The 26,503-nt window shown below is 38.0% G+C and overlaps 2 protein-coding genes and 1 long non-coding RNA gene across 3 annotated transcripts in view; 1 reads left to right on the forward strand and 2 right to left on the reverse strand.

Annotated features, from left to right (window-relative positions):
• The window catches only part of LOC115928029, a 41,069-nt gene extending 36,683 nt beyond the window's left edge, over positions 1-4,386 (forward strand). The window contains exons 3-6 of the mRNA XM_030994560.1: positions 139-160; positions 1,604-1,746; positions 1,982-2,085; positions 2,424-4,386. Of these exons, the coding sequence (XP_030850420.1) occupies positions 139-160; positions 1,604-1,746; positions 1,982-2,085; positions 2,424-2,856 (702 nt within the window). The 3' untranslated portion in view covers positions 2,857-4,386. The remainder of the gene's footprint in view (positions 1-138; positions 161-1,603; positions 1,747-1,981; positions 2,086-2,423) is intronic.
• A 2,505-nt stretch (positions 4,387-6,891) lies between these two features.
• On the reverse strand, positions 6,892-10,865 carry LOC115928032. Its single transcript, XR_004065834.1, has 5 exons — positions 10,571-10,865; positions 9,541-9,688; positions 8,538-8,835; positions 7,489-7,647; positions 6,892-7,057 (listed from the first exon to the last, which is right to left on the reverse strand). It is a non-coding gene; the product is annotated as an uncharacterized LOC115928032 (long non-coding RNA).
• A 4,954-nt stretch (positions 10,866-15,819) lies between these two features.
• On the reverse strand, positions 15,820-25,192 carry LOC115928238 (acetylcholine receptor subunit beta-like). The gene is made up of 3 exons (XM_030995248.1): positions 24,968-25,192; positions 24,479-24,677; positions 15,820-16,215 (listed from the first exon to the last, which is right to left on the reverse strand). The coding sequence occupies exons 1-3, from the start codon at positions 25,104-25,106 to the stop codon at positions 15,930-15,932; spliced, it is 624 nt and encodes a 207-aa protein (XP_030851108.1). The 5' UTR covers positions 25,107-25,192; the 3' UTR covers positions 15,820-15,929.
• Positions 25,193-26,503: the final 1,311 nt, after the last annotated feature.

Genomic DNA, 26,503 nt, shown 5'->3' on the forward strand with positions numbered 1-26,503 from the left:
TGACAATATAGTTCCAGTACATGACTATTGCAACTATATCACCTAGGTTATCAGATTATATTCTGCTCTGATATTAACCGACCACATTGGGTAATCCGCTACGGTACTTTGCTGACTCGATTATTGGTATCAGGTGACATTGACAGCTTCATCAAAGCTGGTGAGTTTTTTTTTTTTTTTTTTTACATCAAAAGGTTCAATAAAGGTTAAATGGTTTTAAAAATATGTATTTAACTGAATCATGAATAAAAACTGTAAGACTGAAGATAAAATATCTAGTGTAATTACGTCTAGTGTAGATTAGATTTGGAATCTTGGACTCTTATGTTGGAGCATTACGTCTCGTTTCTGAATCTGATCAACATGGTCATGGCAGAGGTCTATATGCAATTACTACAGGATTAAGCTGAGAACAATATAGTATTAATGACTGCTTTGAGAGAAATAGTTGTTTTATTACGCTCAAGGGAAGGTTAGAATTTTGCTATTCCCCGAGGCTTGCCGAGGGGAATAGCCCAATTCTAACCTTCCCGAGAGCGTATGAAAACAACTATTTCTCGAATATTAAAGCAGTCATTAATACTTTTATATGCCGAAAAAAAATAGACTAAAAAATGAAAAATTAAAAATATTTATCAGTTTAGTCGAAGACGGGATTCGAACTCTTGCGTACAACAAGAGGTGTACCGAAAACCAACGCTTAGACCACTCGGCTATGGCCCGCCGTTAACATGCTTGGCAGTTTTCTTTAATATATACATTAAAATGGATTGAAACCGGCTTCGCGTGTGATGAATGCTTCGCAAAAGCTCCATATACGGACTCTTCTTTTACTTTTGCAATGCATATTGGCACGAACTTAGATCAAGATCTATCGGCAGATGTTGTTTTTAATACTAGCAGTCATTAATACTTTTATATGCCGAAAAAAATAGACTAAAAAATGTAAAATTAAAAATATTTATCATTTTTGTCGAAGACGGGATTCGAACTCTTGCGTACAACAAAAGGTGTACCGAAAACCAACGCTTAGACCACTCGGCTATGGCCCGCCGTTAACATGCTTGGCAGTTTTCTCCAATATATACATTAAAATGGATTGAAACCGGCTTCGCGTGTGATGAATGCTTCGCAAAAGCTCCATATACGGACTCTTCTTTTACTTTTGCAATGCATATTGGCACGAACTTAGATCAAGATCTATCGGCAGATGTTGTTTTTTTGTTTTTGGAAGTTTATTTTCGTCTTCATGTCAACAATGCAAGATAAAATTGTCGGTAAGATCGATCGAGATTCAATTGTATTGAAATTACCGACCCATCCTTCGCACACATACGGCATCCTCCATCGCTCAAACCATTTTTTAACATGTAAACCTATGGGGTAACCATGGACGCTGACCAACTTTTTTTAATAACCATGGTTATTAAAAATATTGAAATGTTTTATGCATGGTTACCGAGAATTTTACAGGAACAGTTGAAGTTTATGAATGCAATTCGACCAATCAGATGGCTGGATTTCTTAAGTGAGGTATATAACAGCTGTTATAATCTATTAGTCTATTCATATATTAATTATTTGTATATATTTCTTTGCACAGGAAACCGCAGAACTGGAAGGGTAAAAACAGAAGGGAGGAGAACTCTTGCGTTTGGCAAAGGTCTTTACATGTCTGGTCATGTGCAGTCAGTCCAATATCATGACATCAACCCAAAGATTTGCTACTGCTTCGTGCGAGGAAAGGTATATATCAGTCATATTATTTTAGTACTTAGTAGACTTAGAATAGGTTCATATTTAAAAATAAAATTTATATGATATAATTGTTTAAAGAGAAATACATGTAGCTTAAATCACAGTGTGGCTATGAGACTATTCTGAAGAAGTAATGACTAATGCCAACACCATTATTTTGTACCTTAACCTTATAAAATAACATTGTTGTAGTGGTTCTTCATTCTTTTTTCTCAATGTATAGGTCGTTTCTCAGGTCAAGACTTCTGAGCCAGCATACTTGACATGGCTAGTGCTGCAGAAAGACACAGGAAGAATCTGCACAGCTGAATGCAACTGTTGCTCAGGGTAAGCATTTTAATAAAAAAAAATGCAGTCACATAAATTGTAGAAATTTCGGAGTGCATTACCACAAAAATTGACTAGACTTGCAGATGAAGCTGAATCCAAAGATTAAAGTTTCTTAGCTAATTTTAATTTGCATTCTAACCCTAAACCCAACCATAGATTTTACCTCAAATATACCCAATGCTTGCGTCATTTATACATTAAACATTTTAAAAATAATTAATTAGTTTTCGTAACAAGTTTTTGTGACTTCGAAATCATAACACTAAAAGGGATGGGTATGGAGGAAATTTTCTTTGTAAGTAATACTTTTTCCTTCTTATATTTTGATCTCGCAGTGTACAGGCCACCTGCAAGCACATTGCGGCTCTCCTGTTTACTGTAGCAGAAGTAGTGGCGGTCGAAGGGCGCCACGCATCCTGTACGTCACAGCCTAAAGCATGGGGCCTTCCGCCAAAACGGAGGATGAAAGAGGCTCTCCACCAACCTCAATTTACTGAGGACAATGAAGTTGTGGGAATGACAGAGGATGTTATGCATCACGAGCTAGGCAATGGTAGACTTAATCGTTCGAACTTTGACCCTAGACTCCATTGCCATCGTGCCAAACGAAATATTAATGATTTCGACCTAGACTGGCTCGCCTCCATCACAAACGGGAACTGTGGTTTGTTAGCGTACACCAAGCGGGAGCCCAATGAACTACGATCAACGCCGAACATTTCAGAGGTCGACAGATATGAAGAGGTAGTCTCTTGCGATTTCCCTTAGACTATGTCAGAGGCTCTTCAAGATCGCTCAGACATCCAGCTTATGGAAATAAGTACCCACCAGCAACAGGTCATCATAATAGAAACAAAACAACAGGCGAAGTCGAAGCGTTGGAAGAAACACAGAGTTACATGGTCGCATATCTGCTTAGTGTTTCTGGGGACTGTATGTGAAGCAGGTCAAGCAGCTGTGAGAAATGGTACTATCCATGACCTCTCCCAAGTTGCACGAGTGATGGGGTACTTTGGATCAGCCTGACAGAAGTTCGAGGTCCTATTACACGGCACCTTTATTCGTAAGAGGTATGGGTTGTATTGAGTATGCAAACTAACTTTCTTGAGTTGATCAACGTTGTCCAAGAATCAATCAAATGTAGTGTCCTGTCCTGGCAAGCTGAAATATGGCAAGACAAACTCGTGATGAAATGGTGAGACGAAATCTGATTTCGTTGAGCAGTTATTAAAACTTTGAATAGCGTTACGAATTACTGTTCCTCATGGCAACGGACCACGAATCGAATCTGATTGGAGAACGTTGTCCAAAATACTTTCAAAAGCAGTTATGAATAACAGCAAATTTATTTTACTTAATTTTTGATAAATTATGCACAACTTGTAATAAACAAAGATTACGTACAGCGAAACTTTGGGAAAGTAACAACCATTCGAAAGAGGTTAATAAAAAATTTCATCATAGAAATGTTATTGGAAATACAAAGAAAATATAAGATACCTCGATTTAGTGAAGAAGTTAAGAAAGTAATAAAAATGTTATAATGATCATTATGTTAGAAATTATGTTGATCTTGTATATAATTAATGTTACATTTCACTTGTTTTGTAAATAGTATATATCTATTTTGAAATGGAATAATAATGTCCCTCTGAAGAGGTAAAGAGAAAGAAAAAAAAAAGTAGTTAGACCTGTTCTTTATTTCAAGCTGAAATATTGCGCGACTTGTGATAAATTCGGGAGACGAAATTTGATCGATACACGTTGACTTTGATAAGTGCGGGAATCAATGAGGTTCCTGATTACAATGGTCCATGGAAAGTGAATCGAATGTGCCTCGAAAACGTTGTTCAAAATGCTATCAACATAATAATCGAAAGCAGTGATGTATTTTGTGACCTGAATTCCTGCTCGAAATGAGATGAATTCGTTAGCAACAGTCTTCAACTCGAACACAATTGGCTTTGAAGATACCTTTCATGATGTATTGATGTTATGACGTAACAAGGGAGAAGGAGGATATACCATCAAACAAAAGATCCATTCATGATAATGCTCTTTTCAGTTCACCTCGTTGTTTTATAATGTAGAGTTCTTTGGAGCGAATACAAAAGGAAGTTTGCTCTAAAAGAAAGAACAGGATATGTGGCAGGATTTCACGCTCGGGATTTAGGAGAGAACAAAAGATTGACATTCCAAGGGGTGTTTTAATTCAAAATAATTCTATAGCTCTTTTAGCCAGTGGAATGAATAGAATCTCTTTTTTTTAAGAGAGACCAAAAACTGTATTGAGCTAATGAAACATTCCTTTGTTAAGGAAAGAATAATAAAAAAAAGGAACTGAAAAAAAAAAAATCATCTATGTTATCATTTTGTTCTATGAATCGAGCTAACTAGGGCGGAGAAAAGTTAATGATGATGGGATTCATTTACTTCACCTCGCTGTTGGATAAAATTAAGGAGTGATCACAAAAGAAACAAAGATTTTAAAATAAAGAACATGAACTTTTTAGATCACAAGTGTGTGATTTAAGAAGAAGAGAAACAATTCCGTCTCGTCAGGGTGTGTTTGTTTTATATTAGCATTTTGAAGAAAGAAAACAAAAAATCACAGATCGGTTGAACTTTTTAGACCCCCCCCCCCCTTTTTTTTTATTTATTTATTTTTTTTTATATATGTATGTGCCCCCTCCCCCCAAACATCGAACTCTGGCTACGTGCCTGCATATGACCAAATGCAAAGTCAAAGGCCCGAATTCACAACGGAGGTCTGAGGACAGACCCGGTTTGATCAGACCAAGGTTTGTACAAACCTCGGTCTGAGCTCAAACCTGGTTTATTTTCAAACCCATTCCACAAAGGAAGGTTTGTATAAACCTTGGTCTGTAATTCCCAAACCTCCGACCAAGGTTTGTAAAACTAGTCTCAGCCATAGGGTTTCTAACATAATTTTTATGGGCTAGGGTTTAAATGTTAAGAATTGAAAAAACTGTTAAACTAAGCATTCTTAGTACGATCCGGACATCTTAATGAGCAATCTTGAAAAGATGATGGTTAGAACATCTCTGAAATAAACTTTTGAATTGTATTTTCATGAATTAATCGAACCAAACTGGCGCGCCGATGCAGAAAGTGCCCCACGTACTCACATTTGTGTGGTGCTGGTGAAGCACTCAATCTGACCCAGAACAAATTGACATCGGCACCTGAAAACCTTCGTTAGATAAATACATCTAAGGTTGTCAAGGGCTCTTTTAAATTAACTGTAAGAGTCTTATTGTTTTGGGGGTTACACATTCTTATCAATAAAATCACCTAATAATAATAATAATAATAATAATGATTTAATATGAATTAAGTTTTTATTGTGATTAATATATTAATTCATTTGATTGCAATTGTTAATTACTATACATCTATATAGTTATTTTGTTAGAATGGTCAATCAATTATTATTTTAACTAGTTCCCCGTTTGTTTCCCCTACTGGCTATTTTTTTCACATCAAAATTGCAACTGGTAAATGATTTGTTTCCATATAATATTAATTTTTAAAAATTCCTCTATGGCCATCTTTTCTTTCTCTCTCCCTCCCTGTCTCTTTCTCTGTCCCCGTCCCTCTCTCTTTCTACCCATTTTTGTTCTCTCTCCCTCCCTTTCTCTATTAATTCTTTTTCTTTCTCCCCTCTTTCTCTATTCATCTTTCTCTCTCTCCCTCCCTGTCTCTTTCTCTGTCCCCGTCCCTCCTCTCTTTCTATACCCATTTTTGTTCTCTCTCTCTCCTTTTCTCTCTCTATTAATTCTTTTTCTTTCTCCCCTCTCTCTCTCTCTCTCCCTCCCTTTCTCTCTCTATTAATTTTTTTCTTTGTCCCCTCTCTCTCTCTATTCAACTTTCTCTCTCTCTCTCTTCTTCTTTTTTGCAATGAAACACATAATGCAAAACCATGCAAACTGCAAACACACACATCTGCACCCCCCCCCCCCAAAAAAAAAAGGGAGAAAGAGAGAGAGAGATAATCTGACACATATCTATTTCGGTTATCTTTGTAAATATATGAAAGCAAGAATATTGTATTTGTATTTTCATGTTTTACATAAATAATTGAGCATACAACACAATAGTAATCTACCGTTTGTTCAAACAATGCAGTTCACATTTGTAAATTTTGTAGCATGCTTATATGAAATATAGCCCACTAGAGGTTAAGAGAGGCTCTGGAAGGCCAATTAAAAGTCTCACTGTAGCGCTATTAGCAGAAAGAAAATCAGAAATACAACAAAATGGGTGACGAAAATTCAAATTTGCACATAAAAGTTCTTTAATTCTGACTTCGCTTAGTACAGTAAATAATATTTGTTCGAATACTCTCCCCTAGCTGCCAACCAAATAATTTATATTGACCCACCCCTCAACTCAGCAGTACAATGCTAATTATAGTTAAATCGGGTGCATTTAATCTATAGAGAACACTTAATTACAAATACCGTCAGAGTGACAACAAATACTTATCAACTAAACATAACATCAAAAATATTCAACACCCAGGTTCTTGATGTAATGCTGCATAACTACGAAGTATTGTGGGAACACCAAGGAGGGGCCGTATTTTGAAATACTCTTAGTATTGATGAGGCATGGAACGTCCTCATCCTTGCATTTAATAAATATGCGCTCAATCACACATCTCCCTTTTTTGTGTGTGAAGTGTTAAAGCCCCACTGTACTACTTTTAGCTACTTGCTCCCTCTATATAGAAAACTTCCCCAATCTGTGCCTGTTAATCCCCCATGATCCTCTTTTTCTTATGTTAATTGAGAACTGAATTGATGAGATAGCCTCCCGTCAGTGACCTTGCTGGGTTGTCTAATCCTCTTTGGCTGAACTAGTACAGATGGCCTTTAAAGCACATCTGTGGTCGACCCTCTGAATGAAGAAATGGCTTCTGATGAGGCAGAGAAGGCATGGATACCTGCAAAATTGAATGAACAAAATAAACAATATCATAAACAATATTTTTAATTCCGACTTGTTCATTTTTTTTCTTGGAGGGGGGTGGGGGGGGGGGGGGGGTAATACTATAGAAAGGATACAATGTATTGTACACATAATCAGGAATTATTCAATCCTGTGTCACTAATACAAAAACTATGAGGTTCCACTTGACAACAAACTAATCAAGTTGCATCCAGATATCAAAAACATTAATTGTGATTTGTGAACTGAAATTTAAAAGCACATGAGCTCGTTTGAATTAATTACTTAATGCGAGTTGTTACTATATTACCAAATGAACATTCCTAACATGTCACATGTTGGCCAAATACAAAAAAAGAAACAAGATTGATTAAGAAAAAGAATAAACAAATGTTTTCATATAAAGAAATAATCTACAGTACCTACCCTATAGTCTATCTCCAAGAATCAACTGTTATTCATATGCCCTAGCATCAAGCTGTCAATTCAGTGCACACTCAGAAAAGATCCTGGCATCGTGGCTGCTACCAGTCCAGGCCACCTTGCAACGATACTAGTTATTTTCCCAGCATAATCACAGACAACCTGTCAATATGAAATAACATGTTGGCATTCATTAGTTATGAAAACTCACTCATTTCACACTTCAGATAGGCCGTGAAATGTATAAATTTCACTTGTTATTTATGGTAATTAATGCAAATGCAGTTGAATATGTGATAATTGCTTTTCAATATCTATTCATACAACAAAAATTGGAAGAAAATTCTAATTACCCTATATTTATTGACTGATGAAGTATTTCTTCATTTTTAACTCATGTTTTCATTGTTTATCTTGTAACAATGTAAACAAAAATAATCTCACTTTTAACAAAACATTTCGAGCCTAAAACAACAAATGCTTTGTTTGTGTGTGGGGGGGGGGGGGGGGGGGGAGGGGGTACCCACTCTCGCATCTTTTTATTGGAAATGAACCTGTTTGTTTTTCTATAGTTTAAAATATATAGTGGTAATTGCCATTGATCAATTTACATGCTTCTCTTTGTTGTTTTTTCTTTCATTGATCAATGGCAAAAACAGTGGCCCAATTGCCATGGCCATCAACAAAATATCAGAAATCTAGAGGTCATATCCGTATTGCCAATAGAAGGATGGAACAAGTTTTGATTTTTCAAATTTCCCTTTCGTTAAAAAGATATTAACGAGTGTTAGGATTTTTAAGTTTAACTATCCATTGGATATTCTTAACTGTGTACAAAGGCAGTGAAATGAGTACCTGTACGCGAATATTACTTTAATATCCATTTGGCCACTAGAAATCTTGCATTGGTCACCAATGAATTAGCATGGATGTACAACACACAAGACTGGAGAGTGTATATATCTAATGTGAAAATTTTGCAAGGTACAAAAAAAAAGGTCTAAAGGGAAAGCCGTGCTGGATCCAGTCATGATGTATTCATTTATTCTCACCTGAACATCGATGGAGTACCTGTTCTTCCTATTGAAGTAGTACCTGGCTCTTGCCCCACCAGGGCTCCTGATGTAAACATGTGTCCCATCAACAGCAACTCCTGGAAATCTGCAGTACTGGAAAAACTGCTTCTGAATAGTAGTCACTATTGCCTTGTAACTTGTAGGAAACTTCATGACTTGTCCCTTTCTTCTGACAACAGCTTCGGAAACATCCCTCACTACTCTCCATTCGGCCAACAGATGAATATGACACGGCATGCCGCCTCCTCACGGTGCATCCTTTAGATCGAATTACCTTTTTAAAAAAATTTAAAAAACAAGCATTCAAATAAATCATTTTTTTGCTGGTTTATGCTATTATATTTTTACATCCCCAACTGTCACTGTCACTTTACAAAAAAAAAATCCTGATTTCTAGATGTGGTGTGAATCAATTTAACGTAAAAGACAAAATTGTCTATGCCTTTTCTAATCTCCTTCACGGCTTCACCTTTTGAAAAATAAGTTTAAGTAGTTAAGTAGTTTTACACAAAACAAGAAATCACAAACCTGTTTCCAACACATAATCTGAATAATTTCCTCATGTATTAAAGCCAAATAACAGTATTGGGAAATGCCCCACACACAAATTATGAACATTAATGCTCCCATCACCTACAGTACCATGTAAAAGAATAAATATCATAACTAATCTATCAATGTATCGAATATGACAGAAAATGCTTAGAAATTGAATAAATTTATGTAAATGCACATGTGTATTGCATTGGGGGCTTGCACGGTCGTAGGCAGACCAGCGAAGCGGGGCAAACGAACAGTGAATTTAGGCGGTCAACATGAATTGAAATATTTCTGCATTTTAATAACGACACTAGTCTAGGGTTGGATTTTACAACAGAAGCCCTTTTTTTGTATAGCTATGTTAACAATATTCATCAAGTAGTTTGGCCATGTTTTCAGCAACTTTCCCAATACAGAATTTGAATTCAAAGTAGCCTACCTCAATCTAAAACAAAAGGCTCATCATCCAGCGGGTTTTCCCAATCTCAGACTCAGAGGCCTCTGCCCGGTTGTGCTGCTATATATTGCTCCAGCTCCTCCTTCAGGTACACCAGCTCATTATGCTGAATCAGCTGCATTTCTACCATCTTTATTAGAGTGAAGATAAAATTAAACAAATGTTTAAACAATGTTTTTAAATTAAAGAAATGTTATTACTTGTGCTTGTGACTTTGTGGGTGATCCTTGCTCTGGAGACTAAGCCAGTTAATTAAGACAATCAGAACCAGATCTAAATTTAATAAAACTAAGCTTTGCGTGTCACGACTCATACTAGATCTAGTCATAGACAGAAATAACCGTCTGAGTGATATGGGTCATTTCTTTAATAAAAATAATATTAAAACTGACATTTGTTGACATTCTATAATCGGAGGTCTAGTGGAGCCAGGCGTAGTCTCAGTGAACAACCGGCGATATAGAGAGACTGAAGCTTTTGGTCCATGCCTGTCAGTGTGATTCATTTTGGGGAACATTGGCATTGCTGATCATGATGCCATTTTAATTTCTATTTATTTAGGTACCAGTGTCAGTGAAACAAGTCAAGTGATGGACATCATTGCCAGGCCTATACTAGGCTAGAGCCTGGTATTATTATCATTATCATGAATTTGTAATAACTAGTGTAGGTCTAGGCCTATTCTAATAGGCATGTGTCATGGCATTGCTGACAACAAGACGAAATTAAACATGACAGTCATACTGACATACTCAGATATAGCCTACTGTAGGCCCGGCTAGATAGGCCCAACTCCAGCCCAGGGTCAGAGGGTGCGAGCTCCCCCGCCGCCTTGGGCGTTGGACTCGAGCTCCCTCGGACTCAGTCCCTGAACTCTGGAACTGAGAGGCCGTCGGATATGTAAACACCGAACATTTCATGGAAAATGGAAAGTTATAAAGCATATCACATATTGAAATCTCAGTAACGTGAAGAGTATGGATTCGACTACATGTACAGGTTTTATACTTACGATTTTAAGGAAAGGATCGAGAGATTGAGAGATTTCAATTGCACTAAAATCGGGCTGACCAGATACTATCGCAGATTGTTTAGGCGGTGAATTATTTGGATAAAATCAATCGAGCATAAATTATCTCCACCCAGTGCTGCATCCTGATTGGTTGATAGCTCTCAAACCAGGTTTGAGAAATTACAAACCTCCTATCTGAGCAGTCTGTAAATTTCGGGTCTGATGACGTACATAAACCTGGTCTGAGGACAAACCTTGCTTTGTGAAATGTAATTTCAGACCAAGGTCTGAACTCAAACCTGAAACGCGTCATATGACGTACATAAACCTTGGTCTGAGGACAAACCGGCTTTGTGAAATGCATTTCAGACCAAGGTCTGAACCAAGGTCTAAAACGCGTCATATGACGTACGTAAACCTTGGTCTGAGCTCAAACCTTGCTTTGTGAATTCGGGCCATAGAGTACATATGGGTACAACCTATCGATGTACCAGTCGTAGAGGGCGTTCAGCAGCTTCGTGGTGACGCGAGGGTGAATGAAATTCAGTGGCGGTACCTTGTGTTAGGATTCGTTTTGGTTTGATTTCCATTCTCACCCTTGCCACCTGGTTTGATATTATCATCATCATTTTGTCGAGAAAAGATCCCACGACTTAACATTCTCGTTGAGCCCATCGCACAAACTGCAAAATGTATGTATAAGAAGATAATCTTCAGCGACGGAAGAGATACTTTTTTTGTTTTCTTCTTCTTTTTTCTGTTCTTTCTTCGTCATGTAATTTGTTACGTCTTCTTGTTTACAGTCATTACGTGTTTTAATAAATGTTCTTTGTTGGCCACTATTCTTCTTTCATTGATTATGTATTCCATATTTTTTCACACTCATTATTATCTGAGGGGTCCACAATTTACAAGCTCTGCTTTTCAAAATATAAATGCAGTTAAATTTTAAAATTTATTTTTTGTCTTCCTAAAATGTATAAATTATTATTGAGATTTGTTTATTACAAATATAACTATGTTTTGTATACATTTTACATTGTATTCATTATTACGTATTGTACTTTGTTGGAAATGAAAAAATGAAAATGAAATGAAATACTTATAATAGACTAAAAAAGAAAAAGGGTTCTGTTTCACATATTTACGTACTTACGTACGCTTTTATTATATTGTTTTGAGCAAATTGAGTATATACAGATATATGTGTGTGTATGTGGGTGTGTGTGTGTTCGTGTGTGTATGTACACTGTTGGTCATAATGATGGAATATTTATTTTTACCCCAATTTATTGAATGATTTTGACAATGAATAGATCTAGATAATAGTATACATTCTCAGATTTTATTGAATGACAATTGGGGAGTGTTTGTTTTGCGTGACTACTAAATCAACTAGGGGACCTACGTTCTTAAGTCATAACTGACAGTAATAGGGATTAATGCCTCATACAAGGGCACTAATATAGCACATAGACACGGTTTTTATCCTGGGGGCTCACAGTTACGAGGCCATTGCTTATCGAATGAATCATGACTGTACGCAGCGGGCACTAAGGTACGTCGACGCCCCCACAAAAACAAAACATCAAAGAAAATGCAATAAATTTTCAATAATTCATAAGTTTGCCCCAGCCCCCAACATAAGAAAACCTCTATGTGGGCATGCCTTGAACCATAATGCATGACCCTGCAGAGGATTTGTTCCTGTTGGGAATTTGGGGAAATGCAATGAATCATTGATCATTTATTGTATTTCCTTTGTTTATTTTTGTGTATGGGGGCGTCGACGTACCCTAGCGCCCGCTGCGTACAGTAATGATTCATTGGCTAAGCAATGGCCTCGTTACTGTGAGCCCCCATAATCAAAGCCGTGTAGATGTGCTATATTAGTGCCCTTTTATGAGGCATTATCCCCATTACTGTCAGTTATGACTTAAGAACGTAGGTCCCAAAGTTGATTAGCATAGTAGCACACACAAGCTTTAGCAGTCACGCAAAACAAACACTCCCCAATTGCCATTCACTAAAATCTGAGAATGTATACTATTATCTAGATCTATGAGAAATAAATCATTGTCAAAATCATTCAATAAATTGGGGGAAAATAATTATTCCAGCATTAATATGACCAAAGGTGTATATACAAAATAGTCCCCAGATCAAAATCCTCTCTATCTAATGATTTACACTTTAATAAACAAAAATGCTATTCCATTTATGCTTTACACAATTGGCGAGCACATCGGGTGAAGTGGGAATGTGATTGTGTCTAATAATTGCTTTGTCATATTAAAAGGGTCCTGTTCAAAAAACAAATTGTTATGAATGACAACAGCCACATGTCTATTACTATGATAACAGATAAAAGTGGTTCACCTGCACCGAATCCGAAACAGCCATTTGCCACATGAAATTGTTCATAGGTAATAGTGTATGTGAGAGAGATAGAGAGAAAGAGATAGAGAGAGAGAGAGAGAGAGCACTGAATTTCAAGGAAATAATGCAATAACAATTTTAAGGTGTAAACTACAATTTCTATTGCTCAAGACGGATTCCTTAAAAGTTTTGAATTGCTAAAACTCGAAAGCATCCGATACCGACAGGGCTCTGCCCTGCAACACAGGGTCTTAAGCATAGCCAAATACAGTAACAGGACAGGACCTTGGACCCTACCCCGAAGGAGTCACGCTTATGCTCTTTGGGTTACGCCCAACTCCCCTCCTTTTCGTAAATCCTGGATCTACCGCTGTCATGGTAACCGTAACACTACATTTTCGATAAAATATACCCTGGAGGATTTGTCCTAAGACCAAGAATTGTCGGGCACCGTTTAATATTTCTTATGAACCATTTAAATGACTCGTTCAATCATGATATTACTATCGCTCTTCAATCCCAAATACGTTTTACACGCATAAAACCAGTCCCCCAGCCTCTCCGATTAATAATTATAATTTCCCTTCTATTTCTTTAGTACACCCTCTCTTTCTCTCTTTCTCCCTCTCTTTCTCTCTCAATAGTATACATACATACACAACATTTGATTTGATTTGAAGTGATTTATTGGTTTCTGCATCTTTTTTTCTTTTTTTCACCATACATTTTCATGAACATGATATGGTTGGATACAATAGTTTAAGTTTATATAATTGCATAAAGATAATAAACGAAATTTAGGGGGTAAGGGCACATAGTTTTGTTTTGTCCCGACAATTGGAAAATGATGCCGACCGATTTTCGTTCAGTGGGGGGGGGGGGGGGGGAAGGTAAGTTTTTTCACCATTTAGCACACCCAAAATAATATTTTTTTTCCCCTTTTTTTTCTTTATTTGACATAAAAGTGAGGGGGGTTATCCTCCAATAAAAAAAATATAACAAAAAATTGAGAGGGGAGGGTTAACCCCAACCCCCCATCTACTTACGCGCCTGATATATATATACACACACACACACACACACACACACACACACACCTGTTTATGTATATACATATATATATATATATATATATATATATATACTTAGATTTGGTCTATTCCTCCATTAGTCTGCCTTATCCAATATATATATATATATATATATATATACAGACAAATTTGGTACTTAATTATTTGACGAACTAATTGCTAAGAAAGTTCGGATTTTATAGTAACAGGAGGTGTACAAAAATATGCATGTAGCATAAGTCTCTCATAGCGGTTTTGTAATTGTTGAACTCTTGTAATATTGCATACTACACTCTGTGTTCCCATATTATATTACAGTAGTCAATGTGAGGTAAAAAGAGATTATTATAAGTCATTACTAGGACTTGCTTGAGCAAGAGATACCGAATGCGTCTGATAAAACTAATAGTTCTTGACAACTTATTATATAATACATTAAACATAAAGTTGAGTTATGGTCATGCGATTGCATTGTTAAAGAAAAGGTGTGGAATGGTTCAGAAACAAAGTTGATCATGTAGCATTTATTGGTGTGTACTGTAAGGTTCTGGAGTCATCGAAATCATAAACAATTTGGCCCAGTCTTGGTAAAGTAGCATGCACGGTACACAGAAAGATGTATACGGGACTACACAAATGGTGTCGGGGCTACTTACCTTGATGTCCTTATCTTAGTATGCTCATTACTCAGCCGGTATACATAGAAAGATGTATACGGGACTACACAAATGGTGTCGGGGCTACTTACCTTGATGTCCTTATCTTAGTATGCTCATTACTCAGCCGATATACATTTTCTACCAACATTGTTTGGCAAATGACATTTATTTGTAATCTTGAACATTCAGTGTAAGTTTCGTTTGATCTTGTGAGAATTTATTTTCTTCTTTATTTTACCAGAACTCAAGTTTATCTTTAATATGACAATCCCAACTTAGGCAAGAGTCTATTATCAACCTGAGGTACCTAAATTGAACATCTTGTTCGAGTGTGTTATGATTTACTTGCATTTGCAGTTCTTTATTCTTCACCTCTGGACGAGTCCCAATCAAGATCCAATTTGTTTTCTTTATATTTAAGATTGTTATCAATCTGTTGTAATATTTTATTCATTCCAAACTCTAGCTCTTTCTGAATGAATGAAACCGCTTTATCCCGACAAGATATAGCAGTATAGTCTGTACACACATCATTTGAACTGATTACCAAACTTGGTATTACATGCATCACTCAAAAATGTAGAAGATAACATTGGCCAAAGCATACTCCTTCGGGTTCACCTTTTGATATAGGTCTGACATCTGACAATATTAATTCAACACATTATTCACGGCAGTGTAAATAATTCGACAACCAAATTGCTTCTGTTTCGTTAACGCCGTAACTCGATAATTTAGATAAAAGTAAGTTAAGCGATACCGAATCAAATGCGCTTTTTTAATCATTGAAAACTACTCCAGTCACTAAACTGTTTTCGATCTAAAGTACAATATATTCATTAACATCAATTAAAACACTACTTGTTGAATGTAGTATACGAAAGCCAGATTGCCGGGGACTCAATAGATCTAGAACATTGTCCGCAAAATAATTGTAAAGTTGAGAGTGTAAAGCTTTTTATAGTATTTTTATTATTTGCGAGAGAACTAATAGAAGTCTATGGGTTTGTAATTTCTTGTTTTTAAACAGAGGAGTAACTCGTGCCCTTTTCCAATTTTTTGGAATGCAACCTGTTCGAAGGAATGTATTGAAGATGTGATTACATCACAAATTAAAAAAAGCTATAATATAGTACATGTACATCCGAACCACATAAAAAGTGACCAGCAGCAAAAGCGGAAATATAAATTTGCCCTCCGTGACTTCTAAGTGGTAGAGGCAATCCTCATCTTCTCCTACCGTTATCATTTCTACATCAGAAGGCAAACAAGTACATACAACCAAGTGACTAAAGTGACCAGTAGCAGAAGGATAAACAAAACCTTGTCGCAGACGATGGCCACTTCCTGCCACGTCCTGCTAACCAATTCCAGGTCACTGCGCATGCTTACAGTGTCGAATTTAGGCAACTGACTCATAGTTTGCACGACACCATTCTTTTCCGTTTCCTCGTGCATCCCGTGTTCTTGGTTTTGTGTTGAAATGTTGGTGTGGTTTTGTGGAGTCGGATTACTTACTGAATTCATAGTCAGGAGTCTGAAAAAGGAAATAAAAAAAAATTATACAGATTATGTTCTGGTACGACTGGCCATGTATTACTAGTGATCGCCATCTGCGCACATTCAGTTTTGAATAACTTGTCTATGCAAATTTAATCTTTGATCACTAAATATTTCGGTTTAGAAAATAAATACCCGTTAAATTTCGTTTTATTCCCAATGGAATGAGTAAAATTCCTCCGTTGAAAAATCAAGAGGAACACAGGTGTTTGTCATGTTTGTTATGCATGGTCGGGCCGTAGGCCAAGGCATGCGATTCGTACGAAGGAGCGCCGCAAGAAGCCCCTCCCCCCCCCCCCCCCCAATGATGTTAAAGATAACGATCAGTTGTGGTCATGCGATTGCATTGTGAAAGAAACGTTGTGGAATCGATCAGAAAAGGTTGCTCATCTAGCATATAAGTAATGGTGTGTACTGCAAGGTTCTGGAATCATCAAAATGATAAGAAATTTGGCCCAGTCTTGGTAAATTTACAAGCACCGTACACAGAAAGATGTATGGGACTAGGCAAACGTGCGCAACACGTGCATTTTCTCTCTCACACGCTCTCACATCCCAATAGATAAACTAATTTAGCAAATATATCAATTAGTAGGCGGTTTCCCGGCAACATTTTTATCATCACGTATTATTCAAAACATATTCTTTCACATGATTGGTAATAACAGCTTCCATTTCATATTTATGAAATTGAGGCTTTTCCAAAACTGGTCTTTACCTTTTATAATGAAATGAATGAATAAATAAATAAATTAGAATTTAAAACATTGCCACTCATAAACACTCTTGGGTTCCGTCTATATAGCCTCTTGTCGATAGCCCTGTTGCTCTTGTAGTCCGTAGTCGACATCGAGGCGAAACAAGCCGAGGCGCTTGCGCCGGGGGCTCTTAAAGATACTATGTCCCTTTTGCAGCCAACATGAAATTATGTAGAACTTTGCAGGAATTATAAATATGTCATGTATGTCCTATCTGTAAAATTTAAATGTTAGCAGTGTCCTAATATTTAAATTATGCAAGGAAACTTGTTTAATTGCTAGACATCACTGTCAGACACTATTGAGTGACTCACTGGCTTTTTTCTTCTTTGGTAATAAAATACATAACATAAGCTGTAAAGGGTACATGAGCATTTGTCTTCATCAATAACTCACTTCTTGTAATGGCCAAAATTAAACTGATTGACTGATTGACTATTTGCGCAGCAGAAACGTACGACTATTCGGTACAATGGTCTGAAAATCAGACTATTACTTACTGGCTCTATAGCTCTTAAGTTGATTCGGGAACTAATAGTCGTTATTTTTTCCACTTAAAGACATTTTCAAGCCCCCATCTTTTGAGGGAAGTTCTAAATTATTATTATCTTTCAAATGCCGTTGGAATTTAACATTTTTTTGGCCTGCAAATGGGACATAGTACCTTTAACAAGTGATCTGAATGTCTTATATTTTTCATTGTTTGGGGAATATTCCGACCCAACTGTGGTTCGGTGAAAATCATCCAATCAGAGAGAGCTACTATGACGTAATATCAAATATTCATGACTGACTCGTGTGTATATGCATGACCTGCGCATTGTGACCTACTGGGAAACGAAAGAGCCGACAGTTTGGCTAAAAATGCAAACACAAAAAGAACACAAAGAATTAACTGTACCACGGAATAGGTGTACCACTGAATTAACTAACCACATGCGTCAATTTTATCAGCATTTATGGCAAAATCAGTGGGAAACAACAGACAGACAAAGGTAAATTCTTATTTTAGATCCATTCATAAACATCGAGACTTATTAACTTTTCTGGTTTTTGTAGACAAGATGACAGATTATTACATCAAATGAAAGTGGGAAAATGCAAATTAAGCTTTTAAAAATTCAGTATTAATAAACATGAAAATGGTTTATGCGATTTTTGTCATGGAACTGGAAAAATCGAACATTATTTATTGTTTTGTAAGAAATATGTACGAGAGAGGAACAGGTTGTTTTCTCGGTTGTAAATTAAAGATAAGAGTTTAAAGAATTTACTGGTGAATAAAGATCATCTGTACACTCTGTTGGCTTTCATAAAAGCTACAGGTAGATACCAGTCATTATAGCTAACAAGTTATAAGTAACTCTCTTGGAGAGGAAGGGAAGGGTAAGTATAGTTTAGCACTGCAAAGTTAACCCCTATTATTAATAAAATACTCACACCCTGTTCGTGGTCGACACCTAAATTATTGCCCGCACCATCGAATAAACGGAAGCTGCACAGTGCATGATACCCACTGAAGAGGGAAAGAAACAGCGCCATCTAATCATCAGTGATGAACAACTAAAAAAAACCATGACAGCCAGGCAGAAATAATGTTTTTAGATTGGTCAGCCTTGAAACCCAAGAACAACAACAACAACAACAACAACATTCAAAATGGCTGTTCACTTTTGTTCCGCGACGGATGATGACGATATCTCGGAGAGCATCGAATATGCAGCCAGAAGGTTGAAAATTGACCGATTTAAAGATAATGAAATTTATGCAATAAGGTAAAATCTGCACTAAAAGGATAAGATGTGTTTGTAAATCTTCCTAGTGGCTAGTGTGATCTTTCATGCGCTACCGCTCTGTGCTGATTTCCTCCGTGAGAGTGAGACTGCTGCTTCGCGAGAACCAGGCCGCGATTCTGCAGGGGCTTTGCCGGGCAGCAAAGGGTCAGGTACAGGTAGACTATTAATAGGGACTTTTAGATTTGCACGTCGACAGCTTTGACTGCAACGTGTGACGTCATTGTAAGGCACTGCGCATGCGTTACATCGTCTCAATCGGCGATCGAGAATGCGTCAACCCTGATTTTCCTAAATCTAGTACATACATACATACATATTGATATGTATATAGCGCCTTTACATGCTCAAGGTACTAGTATGCCGCGTGCGCATAAAATATACAGTTCCTCAGGTAGACAAAGGAACATCCCTTCCCTGCTATTATGTAAAAATGTGTAGAACAGGTGTCACATGCATATTCACCTGTTCTACACATTTTTACATAATAGCAGTGAAGGGGGTGTTCTTTTGTTGAGGGTAGAATGAGGAACTGTATATTTTGTCCTCTTTCTTTGTCCGTGATGTTCATAGTGTTACTTCCTGTATGCATGTTTACCGTCGAGTGCAATGCATAAGATTTCTAATTGTAGTCAACATGGGCAGTTAAGTACGTTGACACGCATGATCAGTCGGCGTTCATCGTGTTCTCGTCCACTCAATCTGAAAGTCACTAATGATAGCTTTTCAGCACTGATGCAAAGACGCATCTGTTGCTGCACGGAAAATTTTATTTCCCATTTGTGATTATTTGTAAATATATGATGGTCCACTGGCGTACTGCTGGGGGGGGGGGGGGGGCGCCAGCCCCCCCCCCCCGTCCCAAATGAAATTGAACCATGACTTATTTTCAACTCCATATACAAGTGATGTATAAAAGTTTGTGATATCACATGATTTTCAACAAAATGCGCGTTTCTCCATTTCTGTTGCAAACTGATACATTCCGAAATGGCCAGGAAGAGCATAAAACAGTTACACTAGTCAAAATTGAATTCAGAAAAGATTAAGAGTAATGAACGGTACAACGAATCGAATCGTCTTATTTCTCTAAAAATTAAATGAAACGGCAAAGCTTCCGCGCTTCGGGGAGGGGAGGGGGGGGGGGGAGAGGGGGGCAACTGAATTCAGACTAGAATTAAGAGTCGAGAACGGTACAACGAATCGTCTTCCTTCTTTAAAGGTACTATGTCCCTTTTGCAGCCAACCTCAAATTCTGTAAAACTTTGCAGGAATTATGAATATGTCATGTATGTCCTATCTGTGAAATTTAAACTTTAGCAGTGTCCTCATATTCAAAATATGCAAGGAAACCCGTTTACTTGCTAGACTTCACTGTCAGACACTATAGAGTGACTGACTGGCTTTTTTCTTCTTTGGTATTACATGAAAAGAGTTGTAAAGGGTACATGAGCATTTTGTCTACATCAATAACCCACTTCTTGTGATGGCCAAGATTAAACTAATTGAATGTTTGCGCAGCATAAAACGTATGACCATTCGGTACAATTGTCTGAAAATCAAGACTATTACTTTTGGGCTCTATAGCCCTAAAGTCGATTTGACAACTAATAGTCATTGTTTTCCCACTTGAAGACATTTTCAAGCCCCACCTTTTTTAGGGAAGTTCTAAATTAGTAATATCTTTCAAATGCAGTTGGAATTTAACTTTTTCATTTTTTTGGCCTGCAAATGGGACATAGTACCTTTAATAATTAAATGAAACGGCAAAGCTTCCGCGCTTCGGGGAGGGAGGGGGAACTGAATTCAGACTAGGATTAAGAGTCGAGAACGGTACAACGAATCGCCTTTCTTCTTTAATAATTTAATGAAGTGCCAAAACTTCCACGTACGCTTTGCGCGGGAGGAGGGGGGGGGGGGGGGGCTGAATTCAGACAAGAACACGATACAAGTAATCTTTCTTTAATAATCTAATGAAACGTGAAAGCTTCCGCGCTTTGCGCGGGATGTGCGAAAATGAATTCAGACAAGGATTAAGGGTAATAATTTATTGATACGTCAAAGCTTCCGCGCTTCGCGCGAGATGGCCGAAAATGAATTCAGACAAGGATTAAGGGTAATAGTTTAATGAAACGTCAGAGTTTCCACGCTTCACACGAGATAGGCGATAATGAATTCAGACAAGGATTGAGAGACGGAAGGAATCGTCTTCTTTCTCTAATAATTTAATGAAGTGTCAAAGCTTCTGCGCTTTGCGCTAAGGGGGGAACTGAATTCAGACAAGAACACGATACAACGAATCGTCCTCTTTCTCTAATAATTTAATGAAACGTCAAAGCTTCCACGTTTCGCGCGGGATAGGCGAAAATGAATTCAGACAAGAATTAAGAGTATTAATTTATTGAAACGTCAAAACTGCTGCGCTTCGCGCGGGAGGGGGGGGGGGAACTGGATCCAAACAAGAATTAAGAGTCGAGAACGGTACAACGGATCGTTTGCTTTGATTTGTCTCATAAAAGAAGTTGAGCACAAGCTGACTCCCACACGGTGTTGAGTGCTCAGGGGTCACGGACCACTGGCTTCACCGGGCAGGTAGTTCCATTATGTGAATGGGTAAATTAACTATTACAAAATGAGGGGACACATTACATTGTACAATAGGGACACACATTGTTTTTATTGTGCAGAGCATACTCTTTTATTGACTGACTTATTGAATGAAACTATAAAAACAACATGCATTTTGTATTCTAACAATTGGAGTACAAAGAATCATAACAGGTGAATGAAATGCATAAACACCACCCCTGGGAAGGAAGCATTCATAAATTTAAATACATATAGTTGATAAACGACTCCGCTTGAAGCTATAAAACCAAAATGTAATTTGCGTTCTGGCAATTGGAGTACAAAGAATGATAGCAGGTGAATGAAATGCTTCAACAACACAAACACCTGGGGAGGAAGCATCCATAAATTTGAATAATTTAGTTGATAAACGATTCCGCATGTCACTATGAACATGACTGACAAAGAAAGCGGACAAAATATACAGTTCCTCAGGTAGTCAAAGGAACATTCCTTCACTGCTTTTATGTAAAAATGTGTAGAACACAGGTGTCACATGCATATTCACCCTTTTACATAATAGCAGTGAAGGGATGTTTCTTTGTCTACCTGAGGAACTGTATATTTTGTCCGCTTTCTTTGTCCGCTATATTCATAGTGTGTGGACGTTTGGTCGAGCAGAAAGCAGTGGATTCTTAACAACACGAACCCATTTAACAGAATGTCGGAACGTAATTGATTTAATATTGGCGCAGTTGGAAAATGCATCTTTCTACCATGTGACTTTAATGGTACGATCCGGTAAATTAAAACAGTAAAATGGCTCTTGTTTTAAAATTACTCATTAAATAAAACCCAAAACTTCAGTGATATCAGACAAAATATGTTATATCTTACTCATAATTAAAAAAAAAGATATATAAACATTGTGAAAGTTATCATTTTACGATAAAAGACACCGAATGAGCGAAGATGACTTCATTAGAACCTTTGTATGTGCGCTTTTATAAGGGACTTCAAGGTCAAAAGGTCAATTCAGACGCTGATAAGTTATTGGTCAAGCCGTTTCGTTTCCTTTATTCCGACAAAATTATACAATCAATAAAAACAAGTTTAATACCAGAAGAAAGCTAACGATAAGTATTTTCATTAACCGCTTGCCCTAAAGTCGCTTGACCACAGTGAAACGAGTGAGAGCTTGCGAGAACGGCCAAAGTATGGTTGAAACTTGCTTTTTGCTCTTCTCCAACGCAAAAAGAGACGACATTGTGCTGGATAAATCTATTTTTTCCGACAAAAGTACAGAAAATTTGCATATGGTCTTTTTATATTATACTTTATGAAATGTTACCCGAGTGACTCCCGGGCGCCCCAATGCTGGAAAGAAACGCTCATTTTAGAAAACTTCGCTTTTTCATAGAAAAGTGCTTATTTGTTCTATGCACGTAAGTCAGATTGAGCGGATGATACAACGTTTCCATATGAGTGTCCGCGCTTCGCGCGGGAGGGGGAGACTGAAAAATAACTTAGTTCCTGGCCCGGGTTTATAGGGTTAAATTTGTAGCCATTTGGACATTGGCTTTAATATATTTGTCGGTAATTGGTTGCTCGTTTTGTCGGTAATCGGTGGCCTCTACACCCTCCCCACTCCACCACCTCCCCACTGACAAAAATCTAACGACGCCCCTGATAACGACACCGTTTACACACTCGAAATTTTTTTTGCAAGTACTACTGATGAAGTACCGGACCATCGTCTTTGTGCATTGTGTGGCATCAAAGCATATACAACGTCTCAAGACGTGACAGATCACTTTTCTCTAACCTTTTACCAATCAGAAGGCCTCGTTTTTTTTCTCCAGGAAGTGCCGGTGGAATTTAATGCGCCAAATGTGGTTCTCAAATTGGAAAAGATCCCTACTCTTGGAAGGGGTAGGAGAAAGCAATTTTACGTCATATTACGCTAGGAAGTGCCTGAAAATGCGTCTAATTTGGTTCTAAACTTGCAAATGCTTCTTACTCTGGGAGGGGGCCAAAACCCCCTCCCAGACACACCCCCGCTTGGTCGCTCCGCTACCTCGCCGCTAAAGCCTCGTTCTATCGCTTCGTTGTTTTATATATATTTTACCCCATGCCATTTTGTGCCCCCCCCCCCGGTAAGAAATTCCAGGATCCGCCACTGATGCCCATAACCCTTGAGATTCGGGGGCTCCGCCTCTTGACCCCCGCCGGGGCTTTGCCCCTAGACCCCACTTTGCGAAACGTTTAGCGGGGCCTGCATGTTAGAGTGGGGTGCTGCGGATTTTTTTTCTTCAGCCCCCCCAAACGTTTTTGCTCATTGCGCCACTGTGATGGTCTATGTTAAAAATGCAATATCTTTAATGAGTAAATTATCAAATATTTCATAATATACTTACGTGTTAATATATTATGAGCGTGAGATTTACATGACTCCCCCAATAAATAATAGACTATTCCAAAATTGAAAAAAGAAATCATTGAGATTTCATTGGCTAAATTGCTGGGCAATCGCTGCGGTGATTACGTAATTCACGTATACATGCATAATTCAGTAGGAAATCGGGTCTCGTGAATATATAATTCTGATCACTTGTTAAGAGGCCCTCGCCTCGATGTCGACTACGGACTCCGTCCAACAGCGCAAGGGCAATCGACAAGAGGCTCCATCTAATAAAGAGTTGCGATTAATTGGTCCAAATCAATCTCAAGTCCTAAAATCAATCACAACTTTGCAATCTCCTATATTTGTTATGTACATAGTTGCCATTGATATAAAACGAAAATAAGTCGCGATTAATATCAACTCTTTATAAGACGGGGCCGAGGGAGGGGGGGGGGGGCGATCATTAAGTCTTGAATTTGATTAATTTTAATAGGCTTAAATTGATTCGGTTTCGGAATTGATTTTTAAGATCGAAACACAACCTTAACAACAAAATATGAAATATTAGATAGTATAAGTATTACTAAACTAGGCGACATTGACGTAAGAGGCGATTCTAATAGGAGATAGATTTGTCCAAGGGGTAGTTTTCCGGGAAAAGCTGTCTGTGGGACAGTAATTGTCAAGGATCTTTCAGTGGCATCGGGCTATACTTACTCGTTATCCTTATCCTCGGCTCGCAGCATGGCGGTACACTCTGCGTTCGTGTAGAGACGCATGATGAACGGGTGCAGCATCGTGCGTCTCAACCAGTTGGGTATCGGCCGCCTTCCACCGGTGTGGTAGAGTCGCAGGACAATGATGGAGCACACCACCTCAGCAGAACTCAACCCAATCATCACGGTGAAGAAAATCACTGAGGGTGAGAAGAGGGTGTCACGTAATTAGTAACTTTTCTAAAGGGGGCCTGGGGCGTAAAACAAAAAGACCGAATCTTGCTTCTTCTTTTTTTTTAATGCACTGCAAACAGAAATGTGCTAATGGGAAAACAGTTATTTGTGGTATAGACTATTAAGTATAATTATGAGGGCATTTGATAAACGATTCTTATCAAAGGACGCGTGGGCCTACTACGATTCTGTTCAAAACCGACGTACAAAGAATTAGACAACTACTCAGCCGTCTCTTAAGTAAAGGCATATTTACCAATGATGGACGTAGTCTCACCGCTTGGTGGCAGTCTATCGGCCACGAGCTGCTGGAAGAGGATCAACGCCAGAAGGTTACTGACCGCCAAGGTCACCTTCTCACCAGACGCTGGATGAAGCCAACAGACGAGCACCATCAACGCCGACAGGAGAATACATGGGACAACGACAGTACGAGTGTAGAAACCTGCATTCGCGACGAATATATGAAAATGTAACCAGTTTAAATCACAACTGCACCCTACTCAAATATGCAATTGTACTCTGTTTGAATATGCAAATATAGTCTGTTTAAATATGCAAATATAGCATTTTTTAATATTCATTTTATTTTACTTAATTTATTTTGCATTTTTTCTGTACATAAAAATATTTCTGGGTCAAAGCTAGCACATTTTTTTTAAAGGTGACCTCACCCCATGAAATGAATTTACTTATTCTGAGATATTTATCATATTATTTCCCATTAATCTACAAGATTCCCCACCGACGTGTATGAGAGAGCGTATCCGGATACCTACCCCCTGGACAACCACCCCCCGGATACCCCCATAGGATAACCATCCTCTAAGATAACTACCCCCTAGGACAACTACCCCCTAGGGCAACCACCCTCTAGGACGACTACCGCCCTATGACAACTACACCCCGGACATCTACCCCCAGACAACTACCCCTGGACATGGCAATAGGAACGACTAGAACGTGGACTGCCACGTGTGGCATCCTTTTAAGGCACTGTCAGTGCCCGACAGTGCCATAAAAGGACGTCGTATTGTCTTAAAAGGATATCACTCGTCGCAGTCCACGTTCTCGTCGTGCAAATCTAAAAGTCCCTAATATATCAGAGCGGTGTCAAAGTCAACGGGTCAGTATATCTCTGCCGAACGGATCTACGGTGAATTTGTAATGGACTTGAAAAACCTGCAAGCAGGAGGCATCATGACAAAGTAAGCTGCTGGGCAAAATTTGTCTGAGTCACCGGTTTCGTTACAGTATGAATGAATGGATGAATGAATAATTATGAATGAATGAATGAATGAATGAATAATTAAATGAATACATGAATGAATGAACGAAAGGATGAATGAGTTAATAAATGCATGAATTAACTGATCAAAAAAATTGCATCAAAAATGCATTTGGCCCTTATTATGATAATGGAATGTATACTTACTCGATTGACGGCTGATTTGCAGGGTAAAGTGGACTGCGGACCAAGAGAGATTGTACCAACACGATTCAAAGATCAGATTTATGGATATTGTCTGTTCCAGTATCCAGACTCCATTTTTACGAAATCTGTTCCCCGAGGCATCGGCGTTGGTTGACTTTTGTAAAAGGACCTTGCAAATTTGTTGAAGGAATAAAAGTAATAAATAAGGTTTTTCAATTGTCCAATAACTCCAAATTGAATATGAGCGGTCTGCAATTGCAGTTTTGGTCTAAGCTCGGCAGTCGGTAGCCTTGATTTGCAATATTAATTTCACATCTCAGTTTAGTATACAGTGCCTGACAGACAGTTTCTGGATAT

Source organism: Strongylocentrotus purpuratus, unplaced genomic scaffold (genome assembly GCF_000002235.5).
Source record: "Strongylocentrotus purpuratus isolate Spur 01 unplaced genomic scaffold, Spur_5.0 spur5_scaffold_21, whole genome shotgun sequence".
NCBI classification, from domain to species: domain Eukaryota; kingdom Metazoa; phylum Echinodermata; class Echinoidea; order Camarodonta; family Strongylocentrotidae; genus Strongylocentrotus; species Strongylocentrotus purpuratus.

Excerpts from the sequence above, each read along its gene's own strand:
- LOC115928238 (XM_030995248.1), bottom strand. The coding sequence starts at position 25,106 with ATGGTGCTCGTCTGTTGGCTTCATCCAGCGTCTGGTGAGAAGGTGACC. Across the intron at positions 24,678-24,967 it reads TGAGACTACGTCCATCATTG|TGATTTTCTTCACCGTGATG; the intron begins GTAAATATGCCT and ends TCTCACCCTCAG. Across the intron at positions 16,216-24,478 it reads GCCGAGGATAAGGATAACGA|ACTCCTGACTATGAATTCAG; the intron begins GTAAGTATAGCC and ends TTCCTTTTTCAG.